General features: G+C 42.0%; 3 protein-coding genes across 4 annotated transcripts; 2 read left to right on the top strand and 1 right to left on the bottom strand.

Annotated features, from left to right (window-relative positions):
- Nucleotides 1-9,405: 9,405 nt before the first annotated feature.
- On the top strand, nucleotides 9,406-10,592 carry Reg-2 (Rhythmically expressed gene 2). Its single transcript, XM_002046660.4, has 3 exons — nucleotides 9,406-9,741; nucleotides 9,804-9,892; nucleotides 9,958-10,592. Exons 1-3 carry the CDS (start codon nucleotides 9,584-9,586, stop codon nucleotides 10,494-10,496), a joined length of 786 nt encoding a protein of 261 aa, XP_002046696.1. The 5' UTR covers nucleotides 9,406-9,583; the 3' UTR covers nucleotides 10,497-10,592.
- LOC6622834 (ribosomal silencing factor RsfS-like protein, 312) lies at nucleotides 10,520-11,531 on the bottom strand. Its single transcript, XM_002046659.4, has 3 exons — nucleotides 11,096-11,531; nucleotides 10,781-11,041; nucleotides 10,520-10,717 (listed from the first exon to the last, which is right to left on the bottom strand). Exons 1-3 carry the CDS (start codon nucleotides 11,382-11,384, stop codon nucleotides 10,560-10,562), a joined length of 708 nt encoding a protein of 235 aa, XP_002046695.1. The 5' UTR covers nucleotides 11,385-11,531; the 3' UTR covers nucleotides 10,520-10,559.
- Nucleotides 11,532-11,575: 44 nt separating this feature from the next.
- On the top strand, nucleotides 11,576-19,521 carry Ptp61F (Protein tyrosine phosphatase 61F). Of its 2 annotated transcripts, XM_015175392.3 has the most exons (7): nucleotides 11,576-12,033; nucleotides 15,265-15,438; nucleotides 15,500-15,762; nucleotides 15,824-16,190; nucleotides 16,565-17,106; nucleotides 17,179-17,304; nucleotides 19,369-19,521. In XM_015175392.3, the coding sequence occupies exons 1-7, from the start codon at nucleotides 11,920-11,922 to the stop codon at nucleotides 19,385-19,387; spliced, it is 1,605 nt and encodes a 534-aa protein (XP_015030878.1). In that variant the 5' UTR covers nucleotides 11,576-11,919; the 3' UTR covers nucleotides 19,388-19,521. The 2 variants fall into 2 exon arrangements, with proteins under 2 accessions (XP_015030878.1, XP_002046694.1); XM_002046658.4 differs by lacking the exon at nucleotides 19,369-19,521 and having other exon boundaries at nucleotides 17,179-17,950.
- The last annotated feature ends 124 nt before the right edge of the window (nucleotides 19,522-19,645 follow it).

Genomic DNA, 19,645 nt, shown 5'->3' with positions numbered 1-19,645 from the left:
AATGTCTGGAATGCAGTTGCCTGTCCGTACGCTTTGCCCAGCTCGGCTTGGCTCGACTCGACTCGGCTCTTTGTTATCAGGCCCTGCATTTGGGTGTGCCATATAGGTTACCCCTCCAAGCCACCGCCCCCCTCCCTTAGCTAAGCTGCAACTGCAACTGCAACTGCATCTGCATACAATGCAGCGCACAAAGGCATTGCTAATTTTTGCCAAATAAGGCCGGCATCATCAGTAGCCAATGTGGTTGCAGCAGTAGCTCTCCAAGTCCAACTCCAAGTCCAGGTCCAACGGTCATTTTCATCCAAGAATGCGGAAGCATGACTCAAGAACTGTGCGCAATAATTCGAAAATAAATGCGCAGGAAAGAAAAAGCGCTTAGCGTTTCCATCTGCATCTGCACATGCAATTGCCAACGGATGTGTGTGTGTGTGTGTGTGTGTGTGTGAGTGTGTGCCAAGAGTTGCAGCTGGATCTTGACTAGAGATGGCCATGAAACTATTTCTATTTGTCACGTTGATTTTTTAAATTCCAAATTTTCCACCAAGCCAAAGATTATTTATTCAATTATAATAATAATATTTTCTTATAAATGTTATTATTATATTTATTTATAAGATTATTATTATCATTATTAGGGCAAAAAATTAGTAGCCCGCATTCTCATTTATAAACAAAAATCGAAGCAACCAAATCTTAAAATTAAATTCCAGGCCTAGGTGTGCTTCATGAGGGTCTGGTGTCATATTCCCAGCTGGGTATAAATTGGTATTCTGTTACTTTTGGCACAAGTCAGAAAAGTTTTATAACTTTAATCATTTTCAAATATTTTCCATACGCCCAATCAATTAACTAAGGTATATTATATTTATGGGAAAACTGTATTTCATTTGGTTTTTAAGAAATGTTCTGAAATTAGAAAGAATTTGGCATTTAAGATGATTTTCCAGGAAAACATTTTTTAGTCATATACTTATTTCTCTAGGGCTTTGTATACTTCAACCAGGAATATCGAATCGCTAGCGAACAGCTTTGATCATGCATTAATCGTGCCTGTCTTTTTGTCACGCACGAGTCAGACAAAAGCTCGACTTGAGCTCATCGCTACAACTGAGTTTTCGTGCTAAGCCAATTGGAGCCCGGAGTTGCCACCTTGGGCAGCTGCGGTGTTGGGGCAACAATCAATCAAAACATCAGCAGCAGCAGCGGCAGCGACAGCCCCCGCCGTGCCCCGTCGCCTGTCGCTGTTGGCTATGTTTAGCCATGTTTGCCATATACACAGACACAGACACACACACACACACACAGAGAGGCACACACATCTGTGATCTAACAGTCTGTGACAAATTTTATTTCTGTAGCGGATCGGCGACGTCTGTCTCGTTCCGTTCAACCCCTGCCCCCCCCCCTCCCACCGTCTGCCCCGGCCGACCCCAACCAGTCGGCAGCCAGCTGAAAAGCGCTCAAAAGCTAATGTCACTTCGCAGCATATTTAAAAGCACATAAAGATGTTTATACCAAAAATAACATGCAAAGCACAGCGCAAAGGCAAGAAGAACGACCAGCCCAGCACGCACACACACACACGAACATGCACACACCCTCCCCCAATGCCGCCCAGCGATCTAAGAGCTCGCCACCCAGCCCAACCCAACCCCCCCGCTCAGTCGGGACAGACGCGGCTGCGGCCCGTGGACGAAACAGTCAAAAAATAGCCTAGCGACAGGCCAAAAATAAACGTAGCAGCAGACGACGCCAACGTCGCTGCCGCAGTCGACGTCAGCGCCAGCCGCCGGACGAATGGTGATAATGTCGCAACGGTGGCGCTTCGTTCACATGAACTGCGTTTCTGCCTTGGCGGCCAGGGCTGCTTGCCTGTTCAGGGATGACTCATCCAGCCGAAGTTCGACTTGCCGAGCTGATCCTTGCCAGCGCTTGCGCTGTGACCCACATTCGTTGCCTACTTCTAGGCGTGCTTAAATTATTGAGCCACCCCCCCTACTGCGGCTGCATAGCCGCCTCCGGCCCTGGCCGGCCGAACTACAGCCGTGTCCGCTGTTTTGCGCAAACAAATTAAATGCTTCTTTTTTTTTCGTCTGGTCTGGTCTGGTCTGGTCGCGCCAGCGCTTCTTCGTATCTGCTTTGAGTAATGGACTCTGCGACTGCGACGAGCGTCGGGATACGGAACAGATCTGTGGGACAGACGCATAAGCTATTTGCATGCACCATACAGTAAAGCTACAATATAAGGAACCAACTGTGGTATAGCCAGAGCCAAAGCAAATATTCATCAAAATTGGTCGTTGGCCTGTGAAGGAACGTTGTCTAGGCAAATTCTTTAAAGAGATTATAACTTTCTTGCAAGAAAATAAATCCAACATTAAGGAATTCAATATGAATAAGCTAAGATATTATATATATTTTCTTTTAAAAAGTTTATATTTTAAGAACTTAAACCTCTTGGATTAATATGACATTATTTTATGTCTTTTCTATATCTCTTATTTATCTATAAAATAGAATTATCAAAGATATATCAGATTTTAGTATTATGCTATCCAAATCTATTTCTCTTTACGAAACTAAGGAATATTTCAGTGAACGCTGCGTAATTGAAATTCTTTGATTCCTCAGTTTCTTCTACTGCGGGAACAGCACATCCCTCCATGCCTTCCTCCATGCAAATGGAATATACTATATACCTAGTATATATATATGTGCAGTACAATCTGGGAAAGCCCGTTTCGAAGTGTTTTGCAGCCCAATTTTGAAGCAAGCGCTGTATATATTCCGATATACTCAATTCACTGTAGCCAAGCTGTACTGTACATACATATGTATGGTAGATGCTAGATCATTCCTACAGCGTAAATTCAAATTCAGATTCACTTGCCCACAAAATTAGAAATTTAAACCAGCAACAACAACAACAACAACAACAAAATAGCAACATTTTTGAGCGTCTAAATAAAGTAGCGAAAAGAACCAAAAAAAAAAAAAACAAAAAAAAAAAATACAAAAAAAAAAAAGGAAAACAGAATAGAAGATCCGAAAAACTAGAAAATTGAATAGAAAGCAAAGAAATCATCAACAGCGAAACAACAGGGAAAATCCATCCTAAGCAAATAAAAAATGCTGTGCGTGTGTGTGTGTGTGCGAGTGTGTGTGTATGTGTGTGTGAGTGTTGCACAGCGAGCAAAAGTTTTATTTAAAGTTATATGTATTTGTATGTGTGCATATATAGAAGCTATATAGATCGCACAACCTTTGTCTCTAGCTCCCCTCACTCCTGCTCTCTCCCTCCCAGCCCCTCTCTCTCTCTCTCTCTCTCTCTCTCTCTCTATTGGGGCATTGAGCATTGTCTGGGAATGCCCAGTGCCCGCCGTTTGGCAACGGAATGCGGCGTCTGTCGCTGTCGGCCGGGCCCTTTGTTGCTCTGCACACTAGCTATTCCGGCGGCCCTCATATAGACAGACAAAATGGTACATATGCATTCCATGCTTCCGTATGGCCATATAGCCCATAGCTATAGCTATATATTCCCTAAATCATTGCAACTCAATCATCGGTCGAAAATAGCAAAAAAAAATGTCTAACGCACGCATTTCCGCTTATTTTTGGAAGCCATTGACTGGGGGAAAACGCCGCATTTTCCACCCCACGAATGTGTTGTGCCATGTGTGCGTGTGTGTGCGTGTGTGTGCGTGTGTGTGTGTGTGTGTGTGCCGCATTATGTTTGGAAATCTTCTGCAGTCGGTGATTCAGCTAAAAGCTCTCAAGTGATTGGCAAGTGAAATCCTTAAGTAGCTATAGGTAAAAAGCAGGCTAGCAAGCCAGCAAAAAAGAAGTCGATGGTTCAAATGAAGGCCTTGCAACTTGGTCTCTTTTATATAAAGTATATATGAACTATTAAACTATTCTATATTTCAATTATAATTGCCCTTTCTGAAAATATTGCCTGTCCTCCGGGCTAGATTCGAACTCTACCCCAAAATCCTATGTTTGTGGTCTTAAGTATTTTATTATTTAAAACTTTTTATTGATAACTTAAATATTTTCTTACAAAATTCTTGCTTTTGTTCGGTATTCGGTTCAAAATTTATTCTTGAGCAATTCGTTTGGTTTAAGGTTCAGTTTATGGTTCAATAAAGAGTCGAATCGGTTCAGTTTGCAGACTCGGTAAAAACGTGCTCATTTGTATTGATTGTGTCCATTTGGTCTTGATCTTGCCGCTGATCGTGCTGTGCATTAGGGTGTCCTCCTAAAAAGTCATAATCACCTGTCCACCCTACATCAGCTCAAACCCATGCAGACACCTTGAGAACGAATTTTTATGCACCGCTGGCAACGACATCAGCCGCAGCCGCAGCCGCAGCCACAGTCTCTGCCTCGGCCACCGACTACAACTCCAACTCCAACTCCAACTCCATCTACAGCGCCGTCTGGTTCACAGTCTCTGATCTGCCGTTGGGCATCGTTTTGGTCTCGTCGTGGTCCAGAGTGCAGCAACAGCAGCCGCAGCGAGAGCAAAAAGCAAAAACACAACGACCAAAGACAAATTCTTGCGTTTTTCCAGGAATTCACTCAATAAACTCAAACAAAACCCAAACATTTAACAAACGAACCAGAGGCAACAGCAGCGGCACACAACTCAGACAAAGGCCAAGAAGACGAACACGACGTCGCCGCAGACGAAGACGTAGATGAAGACCAAGACCAATACCAAGACCAAGACCAAGACGAAGATGCAGACGCAACCAAAGATGCTCGCTGAGAGACTCGCCAACAAAACACAAGCCAAAAGTCGAACCAGGAATTTCGAACAAGAACAAACCAAAGCGACTGAAAAACGGAGTTCGAGCTGCAGATGAAGCTGTGGCTAGTCCCAATTGGAAGTTTGATAGTAAAGCATTTTTTAAATATCATATTTTTCCAAAAATGAAAATTTATTTAAATAACGCAAGAAATCGGCTTTAAAAAGTTATGTCCCACACAAGTTGCTGGAGTAAAGACGAAATTATGGCAGCATTCAGGTTTCCATTTGGGAAATTAATATTTATGGCATCTATTTTGATAAGAAAAGTAAAAATACCAATTTCTGTTATCAGTTCTATCTGTTTCTGTGCAATTCACATTCCAGTTAGGAGTTAGCAAATTATCACTCGAGTTTTTCACCCGAAAGTGTGGAATATTCGTGAAAAACCTTCCGATCTGTTTCAAACTCGTTTTTAAAGATCTTTATTCCAAACCATTTGTGGGATTATTTTACACTTATTATTTTTATTATTATTATTTAGACTTTTCAGAAAATCCGTCCCTCCATTCAAAATGGTATCCCTTATAAAAATCGGATTAGTTTTGAAAAAGTTCAATATTTTAAAATCACTTTATTTATGATGAATCTATGAAAGTTTGAGGTCTAGTAAAAGTTTTATAGAATGCGGTTTTCTAAAGTCTTATAGTTTCTTACAATAAGCTTGACAAGAAATTTCAGATAATCTCAAATTGATATCGTGATCAAATCATGATCGTAAACAGGGATACCTCATAAAAATTGCTTTAGTTTTGGTAAAGTTATACAAATTGAAAGTCTTGGGAAATCGTTTTGGTCTGCACTTACAGGCGTATAAATCCAAATTTCCAAAAATTGACAATATCTAGATTAATTTGTCTATATAGAAAACATTAATTTTTGCTAGCATACTTTTGGGCAAGCGTTTCGCTGCATAGTTTTGAGCATGGTTAAAATTAAATGAAGATCAGTTCCGAATTTTATTTTCGATTTAGTTTGCAATAAGAAGATTTTCTTCTAATAAGAACTGCTACTTAATAATGGGAAATTAAGGAGAGTGCCAAAGAAACGTGCAAAACGCCATTTCCAACACTCAATAAAGATAGAATATTGCATTAAAGCTTTAGTGTTGGTAAACGGCAAACAAAAAAGAGAGAAGCGTTGCCAGATAGATTGTTTTGCGAGCTGTTAACTATGAAGTGTTGACATGGACTTGTGGGCGAGGCTGCCACAGGCGCTGTCTGTCCGCATTTCAAGGCACACAGCGGCGGGCAGAGCAGCAGCAACAAGCCAAATCTAATCCAAAGACTGCCAGTGGCCAGAGGAGTCCACGTTGCAGCCAAAGTCAACGTCGTCGTCGTCGTCGTCTGGCTACTGCTGGCGCTGGCGCTGATGCGGTACTTCTGCTCCTGCTGCTGCTGCTGGCAACTCCTAAGCGTACAGGCGAATCCTCTAAAAATTATTTATTAACATGGTTGAAATTCGCAAACAGGTTAAAACGACCAATCAAAACAACAACAGCAACTGCAGCAACAACAACAACAACTACAACAACAACAGCGGCGGCAGCCAAAGACCCAAAGTGCAGATAATATTAAAAGGCAGTCAGGCAGCCAGTCAGACAGACAGACAGACGGGCAGACGGGCAGACGGCCAGTCAGCCAAGCAGCCAAGTTGGAGTTGGGCCGACCGACTGGCAGACACATTTCGAAAAGGGCCAACATGAAATTCCATGGGAGTCATTGACTTTATTATTATTGGTTGGCTGGCTGGCTGGCTGGCTGGCTGGGCTGCTTGACTTGGCTTGGTTTGCTTTGGCTCTGGCTCTGGCTCTGACTTGGCGGATCGGCGGCTCGGCGGCACGGCTTGACTTGACTTGGTTGAGCTGGTTGCTTGGTTAATTTTCTTGGGAAAGTTTTTGTTGAAAGTTGGGCGGCCTTTTCATTTTTTTTTTTTTTCGTTTTGTTTTTTGCAACTGAAGTAGTTGGCGAAACGAAGGTAAATACTTAATAATCATTGGGTAGGACGATATGTCAGTAGATATCTATTGTGAGTTGATTTAGCTGCAATCGAAACGATTCCAGAGATCAATCAAATTAACTTTCTAGTTAGCCCAAGGAATTATCTCTAATTTTAAGCAGAGATCCGCAATGCACGTGTTGCTAGAATATTTTTATTTAGTTCTAAGGGTATTCTTAAATAATCTAAACAAATTCTAGAATGAAAGTGAATTTTGGTTCTTGAAGGCAGATACAGATACGGATATAAATACGGGTACAGATACATTACGTGATACGGATACATATATATAGATAGAATATATAGATACATATATAGATACGGATGCAGATACAGAAACAGATACATTTATTTATACAGATACAGATACATATATAGATACACAGATATAGATACGGATACAAATATCGACATAGATACAGATACGGATACAGGCACAGATGTATATACGGATACAGATATAGATACGGATACGGATACAGATACAGATACAGATACAAATACAGAAACATTTGTATATACTGATACAGATATATATACAGATACAAATTCGGATATGGACACGGATACGGATACGGATGCAGATACAGACTGGGATACAGGCACAGATGTATATGCGGATACAGATATATATACGGATACGGATACGGATATGGATAAAGATACAGATACAGTCACAGCTCGCTTAAACTATAAACTAGCCTGGAATTGAGACACATTTGCCGGATAATTATTATTGCCCTGGTAGATTGCATATCTAAACCTTTCTAATACGAGTTTAACTAACCAAAATCTGTAGGAACTTCATTTAAATATTATCTTACGTCACTTGCACAATTGTTAGATTAAATGTGCCTATCAATTCCAAGCGCATCAAGAATATTTCAAGCCGGTGAACAACTTGCCCGTTGCTCGAAATGAAGTTTTTAGTAAATTCCGAACATACCTCGCCTTTTCTTGGTATCGCTGATTTGGCCCAAATAAATAATGCCGCAGTCGGAGCCCTACCAAAAATGACAAACAACAACAACAAGAAGAACAGCAGCAAAAAACACTAACAATGTCTGGCATTTATGGAATTTACAGAGTATGCTTTCGTTGGCCCTCTCGCCCTTCCATAGAAACCCGAACCTAAGCACGGGCTGAGGCATATTGATACTTTTATTTATAGCGAAAACGTACAAAATTGGCAAATACCAAAAGTGCTGCGATCTGGGCGCAGCCCCAAAGATTAAATAAGCAGAAAGTTTTTATTATTTTTTTTTTGCTGCTTTTCTTCTCTTTGTTGTTGTTGTTGTTGGTTTTTGTGGGCGCGCAAGTCAACAAAAATCAGCGGCCGCCAACCGAAGCGCTGCGATCCGAGTCCCTGTCCGATCCCCGCATTGAAGTTTGCACAACAAAGAACTTGCCTCTGTATATATGTGTGTGTGTGTGTGTGTGTGTATGGGTGATTGGGCAGCACTTTTGGTCCATTGGGTTTGCGGCTGCTATTGTTGGTAGCTGTCGGTGTCGGTGCAGCCGCCGCTTTGGGTATGAATGAATTTATGCTTTTGTTATTTTTATGTGTGTTTTCACTGGAATTTCGTTGAATACCTTCTACGGCATTTCATTTGTGCATGTGTGTGTGTGTGTGTGTGTGTGAGTGAGTGTAGTTATTGTTGTTATGCTTTATATTTGTTGCTTCGGTGCCCATCAATAAAAGGATACAAATTTGGCTGTCCCGCTACTTGCAACGTAATTGATCCTCCGCAATTGCAAGCTCCTGACATCACACCGAACTGCACATACGCTTTCTGCAAACATTACCATTCCTATATACTAGATTAAATACCATCATTAAAATACCATCACTAAAGTGCTAACAAGTGTGTATTGATGCAAGCTAAGCTGGTCACACTGATTGCAAATCAACATTATTTTTTGCATTTGCAGTATTGAAATAAAAACAAAAAACAAATATAATTCCGCAACTTGAGCCAGGTAGACAGTTGGTAGGTCAAAACGGCAGATACGTGCAGGTTGTGTTGTCGTTGTTGTTGTTGTCGGCTGCTTGTTATTGCTTCCCACGAGCATTAATAAAACTGACACGTCTGCCATATGCGAAGTTGCCTCGCCACATATTTTGGCAAAAACGTAACCGACCGCTGCGTCGACCTCGAAACGTCGGCGCCGCCAAAGCGCACGTTGCAGCTAACGAACATTGAGTGCAGGCAATTCAAATTCAATTTCAAAGACGCGCGCCTGCCGCTGCCGGTTGTTGTCTTTGCTAAGCAGCTAAACTTGCAGCTGGCAGTGCTGTGCAGCGTAGTTGCCAGCTGACGCCAACTGGCAGCCAGCTGGCAACGCTGCGCAATCAAGTGCGCGAGATTTAAGCAAGAAAAATCACAACAGATAAGCGATCGATGAACGAGTTTTATTTATCAACATGTTTGTAATGCAAATCAATACAAAGTTGATTACTGATAATGACAAGCGACAGTTATGGGACTTGTCATTAATGAATTGCCAACCAGCTGGAGATACAAGCAAAACAAACAGCTAAGCACACACACACACACACACACGAATAAATTCACAAATCTGTTTGCTGATAAGAACAACAACAGCAGCAGCAGCAGCAGCAGCAGCAGCAGCGGTCATAGAAAATAATTATGGACTCGGCTCACGTAGTACGCGAACTGAACTCGGACGCAACACAAGGCGCAGAAATCGACAAGTCAATCGGCAACAGATCAGTTTAGCAGAGAGACAGAGAGAGAGGAGACCCCAGCAAAGATGCGCAGCCTGAATCGCTTTCGTCTGATAACCTTCGATGTGACCAATACGCTGCTGCAGTTTCGCACCAGTCCCGGCAAGCAATATGGCGAAATTGGAGCGCTATTCGGTGCACGCTGCGATAACAATGAGCTGGCCAAGAACTTCAAAGCGAACTGGTGGGTAGAGCAATTGGCAGATAAGCTTCGCATTCTTAGCGACTCCTTGTGGTACTCTCCAGGTACAAGATGAATCGTGACTATCCGAATTTTGGCGTTGAGACGTCCCCGCGTCTTGAGTGGCAGCAATGGTGGCGTCAGCTGATAGCAGGTAGGCGATAAACTGCAGCTGGTTCAAAGTGCAAAAGCCAAAATACTGATTGATTTGATCTCAAGGCACTTTCGCGGAGAGCGGCGCACCCATACCCGATGCGAAGTTAGATAACTTTGTCAGCCATTTGCTGGAACTGTACAAGACAACCATATGCTGGCAGCCGTGCAATGGCAGCGTCGAGCTGCTGCAGCAGCTGCACAAGCACAACCAGCCGGATAAACACTGCAAGGTCGGCGTCATAGCCAACTTTGATCCGCGACTTGAAGCGCTGCTGCGCAACACAAAACTTGATCGGTACTTGGACTTTGCGCTCAACTCGTACGCGGCGAAGGCGGAGAAACCGCAGGCGGCTATTTTTGAGCGTGCCATGGCTGAATCTGGGCTGGAAAAGCTGCGGCCAGAGGAGTGCCTGCACATTGGGGATGGCCCGACCACGGACTATTTGGGCGCCAAGGAGGTGGGCTGGCATGCGGCGCTGGTGCACGAGAAGAGCTATTCGTATCTGGCCAAGAAGTACGGTGTGGATATCAACAGGAATCACGTCTTTCCCAGCCTCTATGACTTTCACAAAAAGCTTTCTGACGGTGCTGTCGTCTGGTAGACAATTATGTGACAATGACAATGTGATCTTAATTAACAAATTGTATTTTGTACATTTAAACGGCTACGTTGCTGGCTTTGGCACCTGCGCAATGAATATGTTGCCCAGCGGGTTCTGTGGCTTTTGACTTTCGTGATCGTACTGGGGACCAATGGCCCACAGGGATTCCAGATCGTAGTCCTCGCGTGCCTTGGGCGAGAATATGTGCAGCGCAATGTTACCTGCGGGAATGGCATGGAATGTAAATCAATGTATGGATTGTAGCCAGTGTGACAGCTGCTCACCCAAATCCATGGCCATCCAGTCTCGACTCTTTTCGCCCTCGATGCGTGGCAGCAAATCCCCCTTGGCACGCTTGATTTTAAACATGCGGCGCACAAATTCCGCTGTGGCGAGCATGTGGCGATAGCTGCGCGCGCTACAAACGACCAGATGATCCACATACTTCAGCTCCTCGGGCACATAGCAAACGAAAATATCGTCCACATTCTCCTTGCGCAACAACTCCACCAGATCCTCCACATCGAAGACGCCGCGAACGCCTCCTGGCAGGAAATAAGGATGAGCAATTGACACAAACCATTACTGACCGCACTTACTCTTTAAATTTAGACCGAAGTACTGATTCTGCTCAACCTCCACGGGCAGTTCGAGCTCTTGATAACGCGCCTCCTCCACGTCAAAGATCTCCGTTGCCTCCTCATCACGAAAGACTTTGTATTTGTTTTGTACGCCGCCCGCAACAAAGGATTTCTTCTCTTGCTGTTCCTTTACATTTGGATTAGTGGGCTGCGGCTCGGGTTTGCTGAACTCATGATGAAAGCCGCGTAAAATGGGCACGCTCAATCGTTTGTCGTGTATTAAGCGAAAAATGCGTGTTTTTAGCATAATTCAACCAAAAATTATTACGCGACCAAAAACAGCTGTTTGTGTATGGGCATGCCAGCCTGTTCAAATTGAAGGGCAGTGTGACCGTGCTAAGCAAAACTACGCTTATCGATAGATAGAGCGATAAATTTAGTTGCTCGTCATCGAAACATCAATTACTGCTAATTTTGCGGAAAGAAAAAAAGGCGAAAGAGAAATACATTACTAATCAAAACTAAACGCACGCATTTAGTGTTTTATACGCAATTTCCAGTGAATAATGTGGCAAATGCTGACCGCTTGCATTTAGTTATTAATATACAATTGCCGCCAGCATACGCGCTATAGCGTGTTAGCAACAGACAACACAACCGTCAGACCGTCGCCGCAGTAGTCAAATTTTCTTACGCACTATTTACTCGGTCGTTTCAGTCGTGTGTTGGTGTGTCGGTGTGTCGAAAACAAAACGCAAACGACAGAAAGATAGAAAAGCAAACAGACATTACAAATTACTCCAAATTCTAAAATAACAAGCAACACACAAACCGAGTGCACAATGACTGAGACGAGTGCAGCAGTGCCGACAAGGGACAACACGCCCGCCAGGCTCAAAATCGAACAGGAATATAATGACAAAAAATCTGGATCGGGTTGGCTTCAATACTACAAGGTAAGTACATACCAAGTACCATATCAATGTACACCCATCGACCAGGAACAGCGACTGGCAAGAAGGGCACCAGCACACACCAGCATGTACAATATACATACACATACATACACACACTCGGGCGCACACATACAATTTTATTCCTTTTTGATTCGATTTCCACGAAAATGTGATGAGTGCGCAAAAGGCTTCTGCAGATGCCGATGCCTCCAACACCACTACCACCACCAGCACACACATACACAGCAAAAAAAAAAAACCAACTACAAATGTACATGCATGGACGTGTGTGTCTGTGTAGGCACGCTGCTCACGGTCAGCCCCACTGCGCTATTATTTTTTGTTGTTGTTGCTGTCGCTGTCATGTGAGCGTGCGCCTGTATTTGTAGCTTTTGGTGTCGGTGTTGGTCAGAAGCAGCAGCAGCAGCAGCAGCCCAACTCCGGTCTTTGGCTTTAGTTTGTGGCGCTCGCGCAACGTTTGGCCGAAAATTTCACAAGCACATTCTCTCAAACATACACAGACACATTCACCCGACTCACTCACAGTCACACTCACACACACACACATACACATACAGAGTGACGCTAACGCTCACCTGCTGCACTTTGCATGCGCTCTCGCTTGTTGCTCTTGGATGCTGCTTTTGCCTCTTCTTCTTCTTCGGCGTCTACTCTTTCCTTGCAATTCGCTCAAATTCTGATTACTGTAGCCATTTTCCTACACTAGCTCTCTGACTAGGCATGCACTCTGGCCTCAGGCGGGGTGTTTACGATTAGGACTGCCAAAAATTGTTTCTACGTTTATTATTATTATTATTGATAAAAACAAAAAACGACGTACGCGTCGCAAGCATTTGGAGTTCTGCGAATTCGTTGTCTGTATTTGTACACAATTCTAGTGAAAATCCATACATACATACATATTTCTGTGTGTGTATGTTTTGAATTTCATTTGTTTTGATTGCTGCCCGCTGATAATTGTATGTAATTGTTGCTTATATTACACACATATTTCTCTAGGCATTTTACAACCCTTTATTTCCAGAGTTGTAAAGAAGGATCATATTAGTATTGAAAAGTTCGATGAGCTATCGCTTAACAAAAATAAATTGGCCGTTCGGGACCTGCCAATGCAAGTAGTTGAAGTCTCTCTCTCACACACACACACACACACACACACACACACACACACACATTCACATAGACTTAAATAATTTTTGCGCTTGGCACAAAGGGCATACGTCTCGGCCTGGGCCTGGGTTTCTCTTTGCTTCTACTTTGCTACTTCGTCTTTGCCAGAGCTGGAGTTTCTGCTTTATGGCCAGTTCCGGCGAATTGTGTCTTCAGCTGCTGCTTCAGCCCGCTTCATCGTCGCTTTGCGACTCACTTGAATTGGGATTTCACGGAATTTAACTTCGCAGTTAGGATGACATTGCCTGCTGCGTGTAGCTGTATCTGTGTGAGTGTGCGTGTGGGTGTGTGTGTGTGTGTGTGTGTTCGAATTTGTGTGTAATGAACTCAATTTGTTGTTGGCGTTGTTCTTGCTCCGTCCGTTCATCCTTCGTGTGCGTGTGTCACTTTGGTCCTTTGTGCGCTGCGAGGATAATCTAACTTTCCAACTAACTCGGCAACAGCAGAGCCAAGCTTGATGAAATCAAAATTGTTTTTCGCTTGAAAGCATCTCCTAATGAATTCTAATGAATTATGCTCCTCCTCCTCCTTCTCCTCCTCTAACAGCACTAATCGGAGCAGCAATAAAAGTAATATTAATAATAATAATAGCAGCAAAAACGGGCAACATTGTTATGCTTTATGCGCACTTCAATACACGAATCTTCTGACAGTACCGTTTCGTTCGCCTGCTTTCTTATGTTGTTTATCACCTCTGCTTCTTCTCCTCGTTATGACAGAGACAGCAACAACAACAACAACAAAAAATACCGCACAGACTGTGACGAACTCGATGCCCACATTCTATGCAGTTCGGCATTTGTTGTTGGTTTTGTTGCCGTTGCAATTCATGCAGCATGCAATTCCGATACCCTGTAAAACATGCAAAGTCACAGTAGTGTATATTAGTTGTATTCTTTAAATGCATATGCATATTTAGGCATAATTGAATGTCGCCTCTATGCGATTCTCAAAATATCTAGTAAACGCCATTTGAGTGAAGTTATGAGGTGGAAAATAGAGAGAGGGAGAAAGGGAGAGAGAGAGATTTAATTAGCAAAAGCTAGAGAAGCATGCATTGATTACATTGCATATGCACATACATACATACGTGTATATGTTTATGTATTTGTTAAATTGGTTAGAGTGTACAGCTAATTGAATCCGTTATTTTGTTGGATAAACCGTTGCTGATAAACAGTTACGCTGCTGATAACCGCATTGATGCTCATCGCAATTTTTTTGTTTTGTCTATACGCATATTGTAATGTGCCTGCCACTGCATTATCTCTGCTGTGTCGCGCTCCCCTTCTCTCGCTCGCTGGCTCTCTGCATACATATGTACGTTATCGGGCAATGTTCTTTTCAATTAAATTTCATAACACTCGCCAGTCGTCAGCCTCAATTTGTGCTGATTATCGAGGAGTGGCGGCTTGACGACTTAAAACTGATTCACCTACTTAATAATGAACTGACAATTAGCAACTGATTTTTCGCGTTGCAATCAAAAACTGCGTCGCATACAATTCGCAGCAAAAAAATAAAGAAGTCAAGTAAATTAACTGCTTTAATGCCTCGCCTGTCTCGCATTAGTCACCGCGCTTCCCCTGCTCCCGGCTCTTTAAAATCGACTCATTGGCAATTTGGACTATTTATGGTGTTAGCCAACTCTTGGGCAGACGACATTGAACTTGTTGTTAGGACTGATTTGATATTGAGCGTTAACAGTTACAGCTGCGGCAGCTGATAACAAAGATAATGCCGTTAGCCATGTCGCGCTCATTCTGACCAATTAGTCATGCTAACGTGGCCCAGCTCAATCTGACGGAGAAGCCAGCCAGTCGCTAGGCCCAGATAACGAACCAATGAAGCGGCTAATGACGGGTCGATAGTTCTGAGGGGGCAACCCCAAAAATAATGATATATATATATATATATATATATATATATATAGTACTGCATGTGTGAATCAGACTGCGAAAATCCACTCTTTAATATCAGTGCAAAATGCCATAATTACTTTTTAATTAAATTCCACCCACACATCGTTTTTGTATGCAGGAAATAAGTGATAAATGCGATCGTGAGGCTAAGGAGCAACAGTTTACTACGCTAGAATCGGAGCGTGCGCCGAATCGGGGACTGAACCGTTATCGGGATGTTAATCCCTATGATCATTCGCGCATTGTGCTGAAACGCAGCAGCGTAGATTACATCAATGCCAACCTGGTGAAGGTGAGTTGGAAGCACATTATTCAAGCTGTCGCCATTCTATAATATCGTAATTTTGATGCAGGTCGAACGCGCCGATCGTCAATATATACTGACACAGGGTCCGCTGCTGGATACGGTGGGTCATTTCTGGCTAATGGTCTGGGAGCAGAACTCACGCGCCATTCTTATGCTCAACAAGCTGGTGGAGAAGAAGCAAGTTAAATGCCATCTATATTGGCCGGATCATATGGGGCCCAAGCAGGCGCTCAATCTGAAGGATGTCAAATTGTCCGTGGAACTAATTTGCTGCGAGAACTATCAGAACTTTGTGCGGCGTTGGTTTAAGTGAGTGTAGCCAGAAATACGAGAAGATCTGGGAAAGAAAATGATACGAATTCCTTTACAGATTAACTGATCTCGAAACGAGTAAAAGCCGCGAGGTTATGCAATTCCATTATACGACCTGGCCAGATTTTGGCATACCCAGCTCGCCGGATACGTTTCTAAAGTTCTTACAGCTGGTGCGCGACTCGGGCGCTCTGGCGGCGGATGTGGGCCCAGCTGTGGTACACTGCAGTGCCGGCATTGGTCGCTCCGGCACATTTTGCCTGGTCGACTGCTGTCTGGTACTTGTGGACAAGTACGGCGAGTGCAATGTGTCCCAAGTGCTGCGCGAGCTGCGCAGCTATCGAATGGGTCTCATCCAGACGGCCGATCAGTGGGACTTTTCATATCAGGCAATCATCGAGGGCATCAAAAAACTGAACGATCCCGTATGTACATTAACCTTGTTGAACTAAACAATTGCGCTGAGAACTAAATCTAAAACAGAGCAAGCTTGGCAAGCCAGAGTAATATGGAAGACTTGTCATACTTGTCATTAAGTCGGCTTTCGTGGAGCAAAATTGAACATTTTGTATAAGAATTTGTTACAGAAAACTAAAATTGTATAAATTGTTTGTTGTTGAATTTTGGGTAAAAGTTAAAATCGTGCTCAAAATCAAAATCTTGTTTTACGTACGCCCAAAATTAGATGTTCCAAGTCGAATATAAGAACAATTGTAACTACTTTAGTTTTAAGCGCAATTATTATTTAGTCCGCGCTGAGACACGTCTTCCTAACCGGATCTGTTTTTGTAATTTCCAGAGCTTTCTGGGTGTCGAGGAGCCAATCATTAGTAACGACATGGACTCACACGGACAGGAGGAGCAACCGCCACCATTGCCACCCCGTTCCCATTCGCTGAACTTGCCCTTGGCGCCTATCACGGGCGGTGTGCTCTCTCTGGACATGCATGCGGCACAGGCCAATGGAGATAAGATGGGCGACGGGGATGTCATCGCCGATAAACAGACCTTGAGCAGCAAAGATGCGCTCAACAACATTATTATCAATCAGCCAGAGATTGTCAATGCCGAAGTGGCAGACAGTCTGCTTAACAATCGTCCACTGCCACCGCTGCCTACGTTACCGCAGCACAGCGAACAGGAATCGGATAGCGATGACAATGAGGAATACGATGTGAACGATGACGACGAGGACGAAGAGGTGTACGAGAACATCAATGAGCAGCAAGCGAATGGCGATGTCATCTTGTTGCAACCACACGAAGATGATGTCAATGCCAACAGCGAGAAGCCAACTGCAGTCGATCAGCATAAGGTCAATGGCATTGATTTGACAGTGAGGTACATCTGACTGCACAAATATTTATAAGGGCTTAACGGTATATATTAATAATGCCTATATAATTTTCACAGTACCGGCGACGAGCTGAAGCGGCGAAAACGCAACGAATACCAGTCGAATCTGGAGCATAAAGTCAACGAAATTAAACGCAAACAGCGTGAGAACGAGGACAATCAGCAGGCGGCGAAAAAACGAAGGTCATTACTCACATATATTGCCGCTGGCGTTGTGGTCGGCGTCATTGCCGCCTACGCGTACACGAAGCTAGCCTAAGTCCTTGCCCCTATCAAGCCAGAAAGTAGCCCGTAGATGTAGCAATTATCAGCATGTAGTGGCAGTAGCGTGACAATGATCCCAATTCTGGGCATATGTATGTATATGTATGTAGGTCTTATCGAGCTAACATCAAATGTCAGCGCGACACAAATACTTGCACATACACACACACACACAGACGCAGACACAAACAAACAGATACACACACACATAAGAGACACTCCCGCACACACACACACAGATACACCCACACGAGTTGGACAGGCGGCAATGCGAAAAAGTCGCATTCATTGAAACGATAATGACAATGCATATTAGGGAATTTTTTTATATATAAATTATAAAAAAAAAAATAACGAATGAAAAAAGAAGACAAAAACGGAGATAAAATAAATAAATAAACAACTGCAACATTTAAACTTAGGAATTCGTTGTAGCAGTAAGCCGAGCACAAAAGTAGATTCTTGCGCAATAGACTGACATTTTAGAACAAATTTTTCTCGATACAATTAAAAAAAAAAAAAAAATAATAAAAATAAAAAAAACGGAATGAATCACCCAAGCAAAGTGGAACAGAACAAACCTTAAAAAAAGAAATATATATATATATTATATATATATATATCGACTTGAAATATCCGTGCAAATGCATTTTTATTTTGCGCTCGCTAACTATGTACAATTTTTCATTAATTTGATATAAAATAAAACAAAAGTGAAAGAAACGTTGCTATCTAAAATATTTTATATGTATATTGTGCTCACACACACACACACACACACACACGCATACACACACAGACGACGACCACGCCCACGCTTCACTTGTTGTTAAAACACTTACGTTTCGTAAACATTTTGAACTGTGAGTCTGTAGCAGCATGTGTTGTTATTTATGATGAATTATGATGAAACACTTGTTTAACTAATTTAACGAGCACGCACGGCAATGAATGCATTAATGTGCCAAAAGATTAAAGAAACCATGCATGAATAATGAGAAACTGAATTGATACAAAAATTTGAGAATACTTATTATGCACGCTTAACCAAAACAGAAGAATTAACTAATTGAAAGTGAAATTGAAATTGGAACTTTGAAAAATATGCAGGCGCCGATTAAAGCAATAATAATGCAAATACGTAGCACAAATATGAAAATAATGGAAAATACAATATATATATATACATATATATATATATATATATATATGATGCGAACGAAACCATTTTGTATTCTAACAATAACATTTAATTTATGTAAACCTAATGCGGATAAGCTGATAACAAAGAAAAGAATGAGTTGAAACTATTTAATGGTTTTTAGTCGTAAGTCGTATGCCCTAGATACTCTATCTGCCTCCCTCACATTTTCCAGCATATGCAAGTACATAGACAAGATGTGCATAGTATAAATAAATGAAATACACAAATAATATACGTGTAGCGTAAGAGAAACGCAAGTAAAACTGAAAAATTATTTTTATATGTGTAATCCACAAATTTAACAACTAAATTTAACTACCACCCACAATGAGAAAGCGAGTGCGCTTAAAACGACGACTACGACGACGACGATGACGATGATGATGATGATTTTTATAATATATATATTTAAACCTATTACAAAAATACATATTTATATAAAATATATATATATATATTATATATTTAAAAAGTAACAAATGAACAATACCTATAGTAATGCCTAGTTAACTGAACATTGGCTAAGTACACTGACACAAAATAAGCAAACACACACGTAAACTATATAGCTATATACATATTAATATATAGATATATATAAAATATATATATATGTATATATGAATATGTATATAGATATATGCATATATGCCTAATGAGTAAAGAGACAAAAACGAAAGTATTCAAATAAAGTAACACTTAAGATACAAAGCCAAGCCAATGTGGCGACCTTTCAATTTATTACAAATTATGATTTCTGTGCTCTTATTTGTTTACAGACGCCCAAACGCCACATAGTTGCGCCTAAGACAAAGTTAACTGCCGGCAATCGCTCCATTTATCTGCATCAACAGAATGAAAGAAAGACGATGAACATATCATTTTCCATATTTGTAGCAACTAATTTCACAAATAAACAATCATTTTTTAAATGGCGTTTTGTATGCACAAACTTTAAAATCAATTTATATTTTCCTCCAGACATACCCATTAATTGTATTTTGAATGTTGTGAAATGTAACGTTTTCGTAATGCTAGAGCCAATCGCACATATAA

The sequence above is a fragment of the Drosophila virilis genome, chromosome 3 (genome assembly GCF_030788295.1).
Source record: "Drosophila virilis strain 15010-1051.87 chromosome 3, Dvir_AGI_RSII-ME, whole genome shotgun sequence".
Taxonomy (NCBI): domain Eukaryota; kingdom Metazoa; phylum Arthropoda; class Insecta; order Diptera; family Drosophilidae; genus Drosophila; species Drosophila virilis.
This window is presented reverse-complemented; position numbering and strand designations above follow the sequence as displayed.

What these genes read in the sequence shown, in the direction of transcription:
- Reg-2 (XM_002046660.4), top strand. Translation starts at nt 9,584, where the DNA reads ATGCGCAGCCTGAATCGCTTTCGTCTGATAACCTTCGATGTGACCAAT. An exon ending in AAGAACTTCAAAGCGAACTG is followed by an intron (nt 9,742 to 9,803) that starts GTGGGTAGAGCA and finishes GGTACTCTCCAG; the next exon opens with GTACAAGATGAATCGTGACT. An exon ending in GTGGCGTCAGCTGATAGCAG is followed by an intron (nt 9,893 to 9,957) that starts GTAGGCGATAAA and finishes TTTGATCTCAAG; the next exon opens with GCACTTTCGCGGAGAGCGGC.
- LOC6622834 (XM_002046659.4), bottom strand. Translation starts at nt 11,384, where the DNA reads ATGCTAAAAACACGCATTTTTCGCTTAATACACGACAAACGATTGAGC. An exon ending in CTTCGGTCTAAATTTAAAGA is followed by an intron (nt 11,042 to 11,095) that starts GTAAGTGCGGTC and finishes ATTTCCTGCCAG; the next exon opens with GAGGCGTTCGCGGCGTCTTC. An exon ending in CTGGATGGCCATGGATTTGG is followed by an intron (nt 10,718 to 10,780) that starts GTGAGCAGCTGT and finishes CCATTCCCGCAG; the next exon opens with GTAACATTGCGCTGCACATA.
- Ptp61F (XM_002046658.4), top strand. Translation starts at nt 11,920, where the DNA reads ATGACTGAGACGAGTGCAGCAGTGCCGACAAGGGACAACACGCCCGCC. An exon ending in GTTGGCTTCAATACTACAAG is followed by an intron (nt 12,034 to 15,264) that starts GTAAGTACATAC and finishes TTTTGTATGCAG; the next exon opens with GAAATAAGTGATAAATGCGA. An exon ending in GGCATTGATTTGACAGTGAG is followed by an intron (nt 17,107 to 17,178) that starts GTACATCTGACT and finishes TAATTTTCACAG; the next exon opens with TACCGGCGACGAGCTGAAGC.